The 16,428-nt window shown below is 40.3% G+C and overlaps 1 protein-coding gene and 2 long non-coding RNA genes across 3 annotated transcripts; 1 reads left to right on the forward strand and 2 right to left on the reverse strand.

Moving 5' to 3' along the window:
• The first annotated feature begins 3,076 nt into the window (after window positions 1-3,076).
• On the forward strand, window positions 3,077-4,589 carry LOC146663537 (uncharacterized). The gene is made up of 3 exons (XR_014912914.1): window positions 3,077-3,190; window positions 3,738-3,904; window positions 4,238-4,589. It is a non-coding gene; the product is annotated as an uncharacterized LOC146663537 (long non-coding RNA).
• Window positions 4,590-6,809: 2,220 nt separating this feature from the next.
• LOC146663538 (uncharacterized) lies at window positions 6,810-9,610 on the reverse strand. The gene is made up of 9 exons (XM_085415287.1): window positions 9,568-9,610; window positions 9,371-9,459; window positions 9,156-9,258; window positions 8,808-8,910; window positions 8,676-8,728; window positions 8,487-8,565; window positions 7,794-8,266; window positions 7,407-7,600; window positions 6,810-7,298 (listed from the first exon to the last, which is right to left on the reverse strand). Exons 2-9 carry the CDS (start codon window positions 9,424-9,426, stop codon window positions 7,154-7,156), a joined length of 1,206 nt encoding a protein of 401 aa, XP_085271413.1. The 5' UTR covers window positions 9,427-9,459; window positions 9,568-9,610; the 3' UTR covers window positions 6,810-7,153.
• A 751-nt stretch (window positions 9,611-10,361) lies between these two features.
• LOC146663539 (uncharacterized) lies at window positions 10,362-11,439 on the reverse strand. The gene is made up of 4 exons (XR_014912915.1): window positions 11,380-11,439; window positions 10,985-11,070; window positions 10,548-10,580; window positions 10,362-10,451 (listed from the first exon to the last, which is right to left on the reverse strand). It is a non-coding gene; the product is annotated as an uncharacterized LOC146663539 (long non-coding RNA).
• Window positions 11,440-16,428: the final 4,989 nt, after the last annotated feature.

Raw genomic sequence — 16,428 nt, forward strand, 5'->3', positions numbered from 1 at the left:
TGGGAACCATGAAGAGGCCGCTAGAAAAGCTGCAACCACCAAGTACCTGCAGAGGGTCAGGCAAGTCCTGAGGAGTCAGCTGAATGGTAAGAACAAGATCCGGGCCATCAACACGTACGCCCTGCCCGTGATCAGGTACCCTGCTGGGATAATAGGCTGGCCAAAGGAGGAGATAGAAGCCACTGACATAAAGACAAGAAAGCTCCTTACCATGCATGGAGGGTTTCACCCCAAGTCCAGCACCCTGAGGCTGTACGCTAAGCGGAAGGAAGGGGGCCGGGGACTGGTGAGTGTCAGCACCACAGTCCAGGATGAGACAACGAACATCCAAGAATACATTGGGAAGATGGCCCCAACTGACCGAGTGCTCAGTGAATACCTCAGGCAGCAGAAACCCAAGAAAGAGGAGGGAGACGAGGAACCATCATGGAAGGACAGGCCCCTGCACGGTATGTACCACCGGCAGATAGAGGAGGTGGCTGATATCCAGAAATCCTACCAGTGTCTGGACAAAGCTGGACTGAAAGACAGCACAGAGGCACTAATCATGGCAGCACAAGAACAAGCTCTGAGCACAAGATCCATAGAGGCTGGGGTCTATCACACCAGGCAAGACCCCAGGTGCAGGCTGTGTAAAGATGCCCCAGAGACAATCCAGCACATAACAGCAGGTTGCAAGATGCTAGCAGGCAAGGCATACATGGAACGCCATAACCAAGTGGCCGGCATAGTGTACAGGAACATCTGTGCCGAGTATAATCTGGAAGTCCCGAGGTCAAAATGGGAGATGCCCTCAAGGGTGGTGGAGAATGACCGAGCTAAGATCCTGTGGGACTTCCAGATACAGACGGACAAAATGGTGGTGGCTAACCAACCGGACATAGTGGTGGTAGACAAACAGAAGAAGACGGCCGTAGTGATCGATGTAGCGGTTCCGAATGACAGCAATATCAGGAAGAAGGAACACGAGAAGCTGGAGAAATACCAAGGGCTCGGAGAAGAGCTCGAGAGGATGTGGAGGGTGAAGGCAACGGTGGTCCCCGTGGTAATCGGAGCACTAGGTGCGGTGACTCCCAAGCTAGGCGAGTGGCTCCAGCAGATCCCGGGAATAACATCGGAGATCTCTGTCCAGAAGAGCGCAGTCCTGGGAACAGCTAAGATACTGCGCAGGACCCTCAAGCTCCCAGGCCTCTGGTAGAGGACCCGAGCTTGAAGGATAAACCGCCCGCAGGGGCGTGCTGGGTGTTTTTATTTTTATTTATATATATATATATATATATATATATATATATATATATATATATATATATATATATATATATATATATATATATATTTTTTTTTTTTTTATATTATATTTAATATTTACATTGTATTGCAAAAAAACCCAAAACAAGCTAAGATGAATTAATGAATATTGACTAATTAAACCTTCGTTATTTTTCCACCAGAAATGGACGATATAATTAGAAGAAGTGTTCTGAATGACGAAAAAAAAAGAACTGGAAAAGATACACAACTTTGTGTGCATGTGTCACAATGCCAGGAGGACCCATTCAGTGTTGTGTTAGAAAAATTGAACTCATTAACCCTTCATGGACATTATAAATGTTTAAATGTTGCCTCAGGTAAAGACAGGAAAAGAGACTATTACAAATTCAACTGCATCAGAGCTGGGAAAAAAAGTCGAAACAGCTACAGATCAGTGGGCTGTAAGGCCTATGTTTCATTTAAAGTACTCAAATGTTGGAAAGACCACACAGTCATCGTGCAGCGTACATATGATAAGCATGATGGGCATGATCCTTCGGACCCAAAAGACGCACATTTCAACAATATTTCCAGTGATTTGAGGAGGAAGATTGAGGAACTGCTTTCCCTTGGAACTAAGCCAGCCATCATACTAACCGAATGTCATAAATGGGCCAAAGAACATGGACACAGAGATCTTCACAACAGAGAGCATTTTGTCACACCATGTGACATTGACAGTGTTAAAACCTGCATGATGAGGAAGAAGCACTTTAACTGTGGAGACAGTCAAAGTGTACATACCTTACTTAATGGAAAACATCAAGAACATGTTCTCTTCTATCAACCATACACATCTGACCAAGAACTAATGATTGTTTTGCAGACACCTGTGATGAAATCAAACATGGAGAACTATGCAAAACAGTTAGTATTTGTTGACACCACGCACTGCGTTAACCAGTATTCATTTCCCTTATTCACACTTGTTGTAAGAGATGATCATGGGCATGGAGTCCCTGTGGCCTATGCTATTGTCAGCAACGAAAGTCAGAAAACCCTGGAAACTGTTCTTGGAATAGTTTGTGAGCATTTCCCAACTTCCCCGAGGTAAATAATACATTGACAGCTATTAATTTTGAAATAATTCCTTTTCAAAAAAGTTATAACATGCCAGAATCTAATGCTATAGCTGCAGCATGGGCTGCAAAAAACTTTCCTTTCCAGTTGTTGAAGTTATTCCTATAGGCTGTATGCAGTATTTTATATATCTACTTGTGAGTTGAAATGTTTAATTTGGCATTGAAGTGGTGCTTTGAGATAGCAAAAACATTTTCATACTGTTTAATCTCATTTAGTGTTTTCTTTTTTTCTGTAGAGCATTTATGGTTGACAAAGACTTTGCGGAAATAAATGCTTTGCAGAAGGTTTTTCCAGAGTCAGCTATCCTTCTATGCTGGTACCGTGTCTTGCAGGTAACGTTGTCTAAGATGCACCTGAAACACATTTTTACAACAGGGTCCTGTTGTTATGATTTGCCTCATTGTGATATTCACCTACTCAGGTTAATGAATATAAAGGGATAAAATGTTGAGTGACTTTGTCCATTCATTTAAGACCACAGTGCACTCATCTTCTGGTGGCTGCTTCCCAAAGCTCTTTTTGACATTTAAAAATATGTTTGCCTGGTTGATTTCTGTATTGCACAGGTCCTCTTGTCCAGTGAGTGACAAAGTTATTTTTGGACGTCAGCTTTCTTTTATGCTTTTTGTACAGCTGCTCCTCTGTCTCTCTCTCCAGATTAACTTTTTTTCTCTTACATTCACAGGCTGTTAATCAATGGCTTTCAAAATCAGAGTCCGGGGTCCATGGGCTTTCTAACACCCAAAAGAGAAATGAAATCATTTCTTTCTTTTGTAAGCTGAAAGCTTGCACATCTGTAAGTGTAATTTGTCTATTTCACATTTTGATTTCTTGATTACACTAAGAGCATAATAACTTTCAGTTGCTAAAAAAAAGTTACAGAGAGATACAAAATAGGTTTTTGAAACAATTTCTAAAACTGGCTTCTTATCTTGCTTATCAAAACAAGTACTTAAGCTGTGCAGACCATCATTGTGTCACCCACTGTGCAGTAGAACTTGTGAGTGGGATTCTTTCACAGACAGATGCTGAAACCAAATATGCTTATAGGTTTAGTGTTCCTTCTTAGCCATTGTAAGGGAAGAAATAATTGCTTCTTAATACAAAAACACGACATATTATTAACTCATTCACTGCCATTGACATCTATAGCCGTCAATTGCAGTGAATGAGTCAATGGGTTTAACTCATTCACTGCCAATGGCTGGCAGTGAATGAGTTAATAACTTAAAATTCTTAATGTTATTCAATAAAAGGAAAAGGGCTTCAATACATAATATTAAAGATTTCAATAGGTCTGTTAAATGGATTGAAATATATTCTGTTGCATCCAATTCTCTTAGGAGGACGACTTTAAAGCCACATCAGCAGAGTTCTGCCAGACATTTAAGCAATACCCTTTGGTGTGCCAGTATTTTCAGAAGCACTGGGAAGGCATTGGCCACATGTGGTGTGACTACGGCCGTCGCTTCAGTCACGCTCGTTCTGAAACAAACAATGTGATTGAAAGGTATGATTTATTATTTTGAACTCATTCGATTGTATTGCTGAAAAAAAGATATTATGCTTTAATCCAAGAGGCTAAACTGAGTAGGTTCTTCATGTCATTGCCAGAACAGGTTTTAGGCAAATCCTTTAAATTCTAGCAGCGTTTTTTATGTTATCACAACAAAAAACAGAGTAGGTGGATTTGCCTAAATCAGCTAAACCGGCACAGAGCATTCCTTTATAAAAGACGTGTGCAATAGGTATTCCAATTTTTTTAAAAATAATTTCAGTCTTGATTAAAACTTTAAATTCCTTCAATTACAGTTACTAATCATTTCAAATAACTGTTTTTCAGATTTTTCCACCGCCTGAAATACCAGTTTTTATCTGGCTACAAGAATAGGCGTCTGGATGATCTGATTGAAGTGCTCCTAGGGAAGGCCGACGACTACTTCTCAGTCATAAAAACCCTGCAAGATGTGGGCCGCATGAAAAACAGGTTTGCTGACACCTTGTCTCAAGTTTCAGACTCTGCTTCAAGACTGATGGAAAATGGTTGGGCTCTTAAAATTACAGTCAAGAACAGCCATGGAGTTAATGCATATCAAGTCCCATCTGAGTCAAGAGAAGACATAGTGTATGATGTCTGCCCTGTTGAGTCCTACTGCAACTGTACATATGGCTTACGAGGACTTCTTTGCAAGCATCTAGTGTTAGTTGCAAAATTAGCAGAGGTTGACAATGACATCTATCCAAACATGGAAACAGACATTTCTAACTTGGCAAAAATTGCAGTGAAAGAAAGGCATTACTTTGTACACTGAGGACTTGAAAGTGATAAAAATGCCAAGTTTGTTTGGAAATCTGTGTTTTTTTGCATCGGCTGAAACACTTCAGTGCACTTGTTGTACGTTCTCTCACTATAACACATGTGCTTGCCTGAAGGTGGCTTGTAGCCATTTTAAACAAATGAAAAACTCTCTGAAAAGTCCTCTATCAACTTTGAATGACACTCCTGTAGTTGAAAGCACAGACAAAAAATGCACAGAAGATGCGGTTGGAAAACTAAATGCTGTTTTAGACACAGTTAAACAGTGGGCATTCATTCCAGAGGGTATTACTGCAATGCTAGATGAACTGCATACAAATGTCTTAAAAACAAAACAAGAAGTAGGCAAAAGTATATGCCAGTACGAAATAAAGACGACAGATAATGCACGCAAAATTAGGCCATTGTATTCTAGCAAGAAACGTTCGGCCAGCATCGACATTCCAACAGTCTGTGAAAATGAATGTGAACAGTCGATAACCACTGAAAGAGAGACATCCTCTGGAGAAAATGAAAACCTTTTGGAATACAAAACAAAAAAGAGAAGAGTTAAAGCTAAGTATATGCACAAGTAGACTTTTGTGTGACATTTCAAAGGGACTGCATCCATTACTTCTGTTTATTGAAACCTAAAGCTGAATAGCTGTCTTAACTTTCTGCCAAGGAACAGATGAAAAGAAATTGTTTGCTCTCTCAAGCAGTTGTTATTTATGTGTGTTATTCATTACTTTGGCTTGGTTGCTGTTTTTGATACAAATTCATCTGTGCCCATTGTAATATTTTCATATGTTGCTATTTTTATATTGCTATGCATTATAAATAAAGGATTACTTATTATTATTAAAGGTCTGCATTTGTAATTGTTGGTATTATTTATAAAATATGCGCTCTTAAGTTTTTTGCTCCATAAAACGATACCTGTCACTTTTTGGACATAGAGTATCAGCTGTTGAGAACCCCCGGCTCATACAAAATAGAAGTAAAAGGTTTCAACATCCAGCCTTTTTATGATTAAATACAAAGTGTAATAACAGAGTTATTGGGGTGTGATTTTGTTAATAGTTAGTCTTAAGTATAAGTTTATTGGTAATGATGAGTAAGAAAATATAGCCAGAATAATGGAATGAGACTAACACCTGACCTCACACTGAGATTTGGTATGAAGTGGCATGTTTGTGCTAATGCTGACATTGGGGCTCAGAGTTCCTCTGTGTGTATATATTTGTGAACGTTAACTTGGCTAATGACCAAGGGTTTGACTGCTTTCCTGTTGGATTGTATCACAAAGAACAGGGATAAGAGCACCAGTGGCCGTGCACACCCTCATCTCTCTCCTTCACCCGATCATTAGTGTTGGAAACCGGCATTAGCTCAGAGTAGATTAGACTTTAGTATAGTGCAAGTGATTTGATTTTATGATTATTTGATTCAGTTTTTTCTGTGTTCAAGTTCAATTACTTTAATAAAATATGTTGAATTCAAACAAATAAATAAACAAATAAACTGTGGACATTACCCTTTTAAACCTTTCTGAAACAAGACAGGTAAAAACCAGTGTATAAAAGTTTACATAGGTATAAATAGCTCTAACACTTTACTTCAGCCTGGCGTCCACATATGTGGACATCACATTTTGGGTTATTTAGACCAAAATACTAAATCTTGATCAACAAGTGCCTGATATACAGTTACGAGGACATTATACTGCAACTGTTCTATCGAAATTTCAAATGAATGTCCTCATATGTGGCTCTCATTTTTCTCAGAAACAAAAATTAGGTAAAAAAAAACCAAAAAAAACCAAACCTGGTAATTCTTTCTTTTTACATTCATCGGGTTCCAATCGGCCCAAATATCAAAGAGAAATTAAAAATGCATGCCATGGAAGATTTCGGGTCTTAGGGGGTTAAAATGACCAGACCCCTCCGGCCTGTTTTCCAGGCCACTAAATTAAACCCAGTCAATTACCAATTGCACAGAATAAAAACCTACGAGGTCCACTAATAGTCCAAAAGTCCAAATCTTTAATAGAAAAGACAGGCAGAACTCAAACAAACAATAATCCAAACAAGGAGCATATATACACACTAGAAAGTAAATAATTACAAGTTGTTAAATCAGACTAATTAAATACAGTAAAACTAATAAGGGAAGACGAACACACGGGAAATAAAAATAACAGTGTAAACATACCAAAACTCAAAATAAAACAGGAAAGCTACTACAAACCGAGTGTGACACAATTACATTCATATTGAAACATATGTGATAATTTTCTTTCTTTGTAGCATTTTTAAGATATGTGTTAGAACAGTCATTATGCTGTTTGGATTAGGAACCAATCATTTTTGCCAAATAGTTAACACAAACTTAGAACAACAATGAACAATTTTCAAGATTCTGATTTACAGAACAAACAAAAGTCACAAAAGGTTTCATTATTTAAGAGACAAGATCAAGTTTTTCACACAGGAATGAAATGACAGAATCCAGTGCAGCGGGGCCAAAGGTGTGTGTCAGCAAACTGAAGGTTGAGGAATCAGTCAGCTCATGTTTAAGGTTGTGTTGGATTTTGAGAAGAGTCTGTCTGTTATTAGAAAGTAAGATTAACAGTGTTACACCAATAACCCAAATACGGGGAAATGACAAATAATACCAAAAAAGATACAACTTTCATATTGTTTTACTAACTTACTTTGTCATATCAGCACTTGAATGGTCGATGCCTTTACAGACCATGTCTGTTGTGACATCGCAGGCCAATCTTCCGGCAAACCCGAGGGCTAGCTCCCCAGCCTCCTCTTCACTCAGAACACTAAACACTGTTACTTTAGTTTTGGCCTTCTTAGGCCTGTCAAGAATCATTGCGGGCAGTTTGGCTTTACGGCCCTAAAAAAGAAAAAGTGCAAACACCAAAAGAGCAGAGAGAGACACACGCACAAAGTTAAATGCTTTTGTTTACATGGTGTAATTGTGTATGTGTTGCAGCAAATGCACAATTTCCAGCCACATTGTCACTTCATTGATACGAGTAACCCGGATTTATTTCAGGTGACATCAAAATCACGAAATGTATACCTACCCCAATCAAACCTCTGAAAACATGAACTGACATGTTCTCTGCGTTGATTCTGCGCTTGATCTCGTCTTCTGTTATTGTGTAGGTTTTCTTTTTTGAGCTTGGTACAGATAAGCGACCATGCACTCTGTAAACTGTACTAGTTCCTTCTGAATCAGTTTGGAATTCTGTATCTGCATCGATCCTGTCAACATCATCAGCAGCAGCATTATCTGTACTCAGACTTGTGCCGTATACTTCTGCTTCTTTTGCGTTGTCTTCAGTCTGTGTACCTTCATCTCTGACTGTCAGTCTTCCTATCTCACTGTTACTTGTCGATTTGCTGCAGATGTTCTCTCCCTTAGGAACTTTTCCTTTGTCATTCGCTGCCTGATGCTTTCCCTGATGACATTCTTCACTGGCTACTTCTATTGCTCCTCCTGTATAGCCACCTACTATGCTGCACAACTCCTTTCCCTCTGCTGTGCTGCACTGTGCTGTTACATAAAGAAGAATGATATAAACAGCACTATATCAATTTAATTGTGAAGAGAAATCCCCACAATACGACACAGTTATGTCTAAAATAGTTTTGTGTAAAAACTGGATCTTGAAACGTCCACTTTAATTACACAGTCCTGGTGTGCAAAGGCAAAATTACAAAAAAAAATTCACTTTAAACATTTTTGGACATTGTTTAGTTATATTGTGACTTACTCTCACAGAAGATACAGATGCCACAAACAGACTTTGAACAATGCATGTGCTTGTATGCACCACATTTCTGGCACTGCACCTGTGAATTTAAAAAAAAGAAAAAAGAAGAAGAAATAAACAAACAAAAAACAAATGAACAAAGTCCATTATATAAACAATCTATATGGCTAAGGACATGTCATAGTGTACCCGGTCTTTGGCTGCAATCACACACCAGCACTGACTGCACTTCCTAGTTCGATCTGCAAAATATAATTTGTTTAAGTACAAGTTACATTTTCCAATGTTAGAGAAAAAGAAAGCGGCTAATTTTATCTGTACCTATTGAGGAAAATAAGTAGTGGCAAAGTCGGGACCTGAGCTTTGTGATTTCAGTGTTGTACTCCTCCACTTGTGTTTTACCGTCAATGAGAGATTGGGCAAACTAATAATTGACGAAGAAGAAAAAAAAAAAAGAACAAAAAGAATTAGATTAACAAAGAAATGTTTTGTTTTTTTTAACCCCCCCGAGAAAAAAAAACAGAGCAACCAAAGCAAAGCATTACTGCTGAAATGGTTCAATCTACAAAAAAAATTGAGATTTTACCATCCTGCCTCTAAGGCTTTAAAAGCTGAATAGGCAAAAATGTAAACATTACTTATATAGGTTAAAGCTATAGTTTTCAGTACCATTATGACATGCACTCCACATGAGTTCCCATCCTGTTGATGTGGGTGGCTCACATGTGACAAGGTCCACTCTCCAGTGCAGCCTCTTGCTGAAGCAAATGAGCTGAGAGATCGCAGTTATTACAAATAAAAAGCATATAGAGAAATCAATAACCACGTTCGGTAATGATTTCAATTAAATAAAATATGTTATGTTAAATATGTTAATTAATTACCTCCAGTTTTTCGACACCGCACTTTTTCTGACCTCCGACTCGCCAAATGAATTCATTTAGACTATGGTCCTCTTGGGTATGTCACAAAACTGTTTTGTAAAAAGATGGATATGGTAGGCTTGGGCCTTGAGCTTTCCTAATGAGGGACACTGAAAAGTATCATGCACTAGAGAGAGTGCAAAATCTGTGCAACTTACAAACAAGGTCCAGTGGCTGCCGTTTTCCAGACAGGCTCCAATCAATTTCTCAGATAAAGAATGTGACAAGTATGTTTTTCTGTCAAGAATGACACTGCAAAAACTGCGAAAGCTTGTCAGGTGAGACTTGGGGGTGGCTGTAGCTCAGGTGGCAGAGCAGGTCAGCCACTAATCAGAAGGTCGGTGGTTCGATCCCAGGCTGCATCCCGGCTGCATGCCAAATATCCTTGGGCAAGATACTAACCCCGTGTTTGCCTACTGGTGGTGGTCAGAGGGCCTGGTGGCGCCTGTGTCCGGCAGCCTCGCCTCTGTCAGTGCACCCCAGGGCAGCTGTGGCTACAATGTAGCTTGCCATCGCCAGTGTGTGAATGTGTGTGTGAATGGGTGAATGACTGAATGTAGTGTAAAGCGCTTTGGGGTCCTATGGACTAGAAAAGTGCTATACAAATGCAGGCCATTTATTTGTAATTAATTCTGCAGATACACAAACATATAGAAAGTGTCATTTTTTGTTTACATTAATTAATTTCTATAGTGTGTACAAAACAAATCAAGACCACAGACTCAACACGCACCACTCAATTTTTGGTGTTCTTTATCAGTTGGCCAAGACAGAAATGTTTTAATCTGTGTGCATTGCTTTTGAGCAAGTCTTTACACAGAAAAGGTTTCAGAAAGGTATTTTTCAGGTTCTTCTGACAAGGCTTCAATTTTGGAAAATGCTGGTTTTTTTTATAGTGGCAACTTATAAACCCTTTGTGATAAGAACATAGTTACCACAGTCCAAGTCATACCTTCAAAAAGTATGCACTTTGTGCTCTTGTGGACCCATCCAAAATTTTTCCAGTGATTTGGCTTGGTATTGGATAAATGTGAGGGAAATTCTATAAAAATAACATAAATACACCTATGTTTTCAAATACATTACAAAAAACGTAAACATACTATGTCATTATGATCAAACAAGCTTTACAACATACCTCACACTGCAAATAGATTAGGCCATCTATTACCTTATAAAACAAATAAATAAATACATATAAAGAAAAACAGAACTAAGGAATACGATTCATTAAGTAAATGTACAATAAAGTGTCTGTGAAGGTTCTCAGTCATCCAGGTCATCGTAGTCAAAGGAGCTTGCAAAGAAAAGCGTCTGGACTTCTTTAAGTTGCTTGAAGACATTTCACCTCTCATCCGAGAAGCTTCTTCAGTTCTAAGGTCAAATGGTGGAGAGTCCCAGATATAAACCTAGTGGGAGTAACCCCCCACAGAGGGACAAAAGGACCCCCTGATGATCCTCTAATTGCCTGAGCCAAGGTGTGAAACTGGGTGTGGGTCCCAATAAAGTGTATTTAAAGCAGAATTTAACATTAGTTTTATGACAACATAAAAGGATTTTTATGTCAAGAAGTACCTCATCTGAAATGTTTGTCTGGTCAAACAGGGATTTCAAACTTGAAATACCAATAGAGTTTGGTCCAGCTACTCCCACAAGGTAATCTGTGAGAAAGCATATGCTGTAGTCAACAGATATCATTTTCTTTTTGCATGCTGCAACCATCATCCATTTCAGTCTTCTAGGAGCTTTGTCTGGTTGTAGTTCTTTTTTCTCCTTCTCTCCCTTCATCTATTAATTAAATTGTTTTCTGACCTTCCTAACTGTTTCCGACCTGTCTTCCCAATGTGATGTTTAAGCAATATATGTATGGTCAGAAGGGGGTGAAATTTTCATTGCAGTTGTACGTGTAACATTGCATGTGATAATAAAAGGCTTGATTGGTTGATTATTCAACATGAGCTGACATTTACCTGACATTGTGAAGGAGTCACAGTTTCTGTAAGGGTGTAAGAACATAACATGTGGATTTGTTACACTTCTTTTTCACAAGTTAATAACGATCAATAATTTTCATTCCATTATTAACAAGCTATCACACGATGTTCCTGGGACAACATTTACACGATGTTCCTGGGACAACATTTACACTTTGTCCCTGGGACAACATTTACACGATGTCCCTGGGACAACATCTACACGATGTCCCAGGGCAACTTCTACATGATGTCCCAGGGACAACATTTACGCGATGTCCCAGGGATAAGATAAGATAAGATAGAACTTTATTAATCCCTCGGGTGGGTTCCTCTGGGAAATTCGGTTTCCAAAAGCACAGCACCGACAGAAGTTACAGTTACAGAATGAGATATATATATATATATATATATATATATATATATATATATATATATATATATATATATATATATATATATATATATATATATACATACATACATATACATATACATATATATATATATATATATATATATATATATACAGTGGGGCAAAAAAGTATTTAGTCAGCCACCGATTGTGCAAGTTCCCCCACCTAAAATGATGACAGAGGTCAGTAATTTGCACCAGAGGTACACTTCAACTGTGAGAGACAGAATGTGAAAAAAAAATCCATGAATTCACATGGTAGGATTTGTAAAGAATTTATTCGTAAATTAGGGTGGAAAATAAGTATTTGGTCACCTCAAACAAGGAAAACCTCTGGCTCTCACAGACCTGTAACGTCTTCTGTAAGAAGCTTTTCTGTCCCCCACTCGTTACCTGTATGAATGGCACCTGTTTGAACTCATCATCTGTATAAAAGACACCTGTCCACAGCCTCAAACAGTCAGACTCCAAACTCCGCCATGGCCAAGACCAAAGAGCTTTCGAAGGACACCAGGAAAAGTATTGTAGACCTGCACCAGACTGGGAAGAGTGAATCTACAATAGGCAAGCAGCTTGGTGTGAAAAAATCAACTGTGGGAGCAATCATCAGAAAATGGAAGACATACAAGACCACTGATAATCTCCCTCGATCTGGGGCTCCACGCAAGATCTCATCCCGTGGGGTCAAAATGATCATGAGAACGGTGAGCAAAGATCCCAGAACCACACGGGGGGACCTGGTGAATGACCTGCAGAGAGCTGGGACCAAAGTAACAAAGGTCACCATCAGTAACACACTACAACGGCAGGGAATCAAATCCCGCAGTGCCAGACGTGTTCCGCTGCTGAAGCCAGTGCATGTCCAGGCCCGTCTGAAGTTTGCCAGAGAGCACATGGATGATACAGCAGAGGATTGGGAGAATGTCATGTGGTCAGATGAAACCAAAGTAGAACTTTTTGGTATAAACTCAACTCGTCGTGTTTGGAGGAAGAAGAATACTGAGTTGCATCCCAAGAACACCATACCTACTGTGAAGCATGGGGGTGGAAACATCATGCTATGGGGCTGTTTTTGTGCCAAGGGGACAGGACGACTGATCCGTGTTAAGGACAGAATGAATGGGGCCATGTATCGTGAGATTTTGAGCCAAAACCTCCTTCCATCAGTGAGAACTTTGAAGATGAAACGAGGCTGGGTCTTCCAACATGACAATGATCCAAAACACACCGCCCGGGCAACAAAGGAGTGGCTCCGTAAGAAGCATTTGAAAGTCCTGGAGTGGCCTAGCCAGTCTCCAGACCTCAACCCCATAGAAAATCTGTGGCGGGAGTTGAAAGTCCGTGTTGCTCGGCGACAGCCCCAAAACATCACTGCTCTCGAGAAGATCTGCATGGAGGAATGGGCCAAAATACCAGCTACTGTGTGTGCAAACCTGGTAAAGACCTATAGTAAACGTTTGACCTCTGTTATTGCCAACAAAGGTTATGTTACAAAGTATTGAGTTGTATTTTTGTTATTGACCAAATACTTATTTTCCACCCTGATTTACGAATAAATTCTTTACAAATCCTACCATGTGGATTCATGGATTTTTTTTTCACATTCTGTCTCTCACAGTTGAAGTGTACCTCTGGTGCAAATTGCTGACCTCTGTCATCATTTTAAGTGGGGGAACTTGCACAATCGGTGGCTGACTAAATACTTTTTTGCCCCACTGTATATATATATATATATATATATATACATACATACATACATACATATACACACACACACACACACACACACACAAATACAGAGACAAATATAAATAAAAATAAAATATACGAAGGGGATAAATAGAATAAATAGGAATAAAAAAAAAAATACAAGTGAATTGCACATTTCAAGTATTGAGGTCTATTTGCACCATTGACTATTTACAAAAGTATTGCACAAAGGTATTGCACAGTGAGGTGAAGAGGAATTTGAGAGAAATTTGTAAATTTCTGGATTACTGTTAATCTCCATAGAATCAAGAACTCATGTCCAGTTTCACAGCTATGGACCAGTTAATTATGTTTCCAGGTGATAGTTTGATTCATAGATTCAGCACACAACCATAAGTCTAGGCCTTTTAGTCCAGATTCTCTTCACTTATGTTTGTAAAATGATCAGGGAAGCTACTGCAATTTTGCCTGACCCAACCCCCGGGCCACGAAACACCCAAAAAGTTGGGGAACGCTGGTCTAGAGAACACTGGTTAGCTAATGCTGTCGTCAAGTAGCCTATCACTAGCAAACAAACAGCAAGCCAAGTGAGGAACATATGTATAATGCTTACCGTTTATTAAAGAAAAGCATCCTAAATTGACTTCAAATTCGGCGGACAGGCGAATTGACTTCAAATTCGGCGGACAGGCGGCGGTTTCTCGCTTCTTCACTTGTATTTCGAAATACTCGAAGGCGGGTATTTCGAAGTCGCAAAGGAATGACGTCACAAGAAGATGACTGGTCACTTGCAATGTTGAACCTGGAACAACATTAATTATGATGATGTGGGAACAACGCTGACACGAGGAAATCAGATCGTCCCTGATGTTGTCTGCGTACGGTGTCCATCTCCCACGCGTGTGATCATTAAAATCATCGTTTGACTCAACCCGGCCGGACCAGTGTTGTTATTTTGGTTTTTCCTCTTGTATCCATCCCCAATATTTGAATCCGTAACAGGTTAAAAAACATTTATTTGCTGAATTTATAAAAAATGCCAATGATGACAGTTTGACAGGGATAGAACAAAATATTTCCTTATTCCTCCAGAGCCCGGACCTCGACATTATTGAAGCAGTGTGGGATCATCTTGACAGAGAACAGAAGTCAGCCAACATCCAAAGAAGAGCTTTTAATGTTCTTTGTGAGGGACCAAGCAGCCAAAGCAAAGAGGACACAGGCAAAAAAGTATCTTCAAAAAGGGTTTTCTTTATTTTAACCCTCAAAAAGTCCAAAATTAACAAAATTCAAAAACATACTTAGCAGGCCCATAAAAGAGGTCAACTAAATATAACTCTACAAAAAGGAATTTACAGACGCTTACCCAAAACAAAGTGAGACACAACTTAACTCACAAACTGACCTAATTACAAAGACACATGAGGGTAGCTTTTATAATGATTTGGCCAAACCATTTACACACAATAGGAGGGGAAACAAAAACACACACTAAGGCTGTGTCCCAATTCAGGGTCTGCACGCTTGAAGTTCGCATTTTAAGTGTGATTACGTCACCGCCACGCGACGACGGCTGTCCCAATCCGAAGTGTACTTCAAATGCATACTCCAAATGCGCCGTCAATTTCTCCAAATATCAAGCGTGGTCCGGTGCACACTTCGTGGTCCCATATATCCCACAATTCATAGCGCGGCGGTGGGTGTGGATAATTTTGCCGCAAAATACGGCAGAAGTAGAGTGAACTGTCAAAAGTAAGTACTGAATATGACGTCACTTATTTATGTGCGAATGTTTAATAACGAAGATCATTAAAACATTACTGTTGGCCACATGTCGGCAAAGTTGTGTGACATTAGTGATGTCTGTACTTAACTTGGTTGTAAAGCCTTGACATAAAAAAAAACACCCAGCACGCCCCTGCGGGCGGTTTATCCTTCAAGCTCGGGTCCTCTACCAGAGGCCTGGGAGCTTGAGGGTCCTGCGCAGTATCTTAGCTGTTCCCAGGACTGCGCTCTTCTGGACAGAGATCTCCGATGTTGTTCCCGGGATCTGCTGGAGCCACTCGCCTAGCTTGGGAGTCACCGCACCTAGTGCTCCGATTACCACGGGGACCACCGTTACCTTCACCCTCCACATCCTCTCGAGCTCTTCTCTGAGCCCTTGGTATTTCTCCAGCTTCTCGTGTTCCTTCTTCCTGATATTGCTGTCATTCGGAACCGCTACATCGATCACTACGGCCGTCTTCTTCTGTTTGTCTACCACCACTATGTCCGGTTGGTTAGCCACCACCATTTTGTCGGTCTGTATCTGGAAGTCCCACAGGATCTTAGCTCGGTCATTCTCCACCACCCTTGGGGGCATCTCCCATTTTGACCTCGGGACTTCCAGGTTATACTCGGCACAGATGTTCCTGTATACTATGCCGGCCACTTGGTTATGGCGTTCCATGTATGCCTTGCCTGCTAGCATCTTGCACCCTGCTGTTATGTGCTGGATTGTCTCTGGGGCATCTTTACACAGCCTGCACCTGGGGTCTTGCCTGGTGTGATAGACCCCAGCCTCTATGGATCTTGTGCTCAGAGCTTGTTCTTGTGCTGCCATGATTAGTGCCTCTGTGCTGTCTTTCAGTCCAGCTTTGTCCAGCCACTGGTAGGATTTCTGGATATCAGCCACCTCCTCTATCTGCCGGTGGTACATACCGTGCAGGGCTCTGTCCTTCCATGATGGTTCCTCGTCTCCCTCCTCTTTCTTGGGTTTCTGCTGCCTGAGGTATTCACTGAGCACTCGGTCAGTTGGGGCCATCTTCCCAATGTATTCTTGGATGTTCGTTGTCTCATCCTGGACTGTGGTGCTGACACTCACCAGTCCCCGGCCCCCTTCCTTCCGCTTAGCGTACAGCCTCAGGGTGCTGGACTTGGGG

Source organism: Rhamphochromis longiceps, linkage group LG8 (assembly GCF_057381845.1).
Source record: "Rhamphochromis longiceps isolate RC_006_pf linkage group LG8, R_longiceps_female_GT1.1, whole genome shotgun sequence".
NCBI lineage: Eukaryota > Metazoa > Chordata > Actinopteri > Cichliformes > Cichlidae > Rhamphochromis > Rhamphochromis longiceps.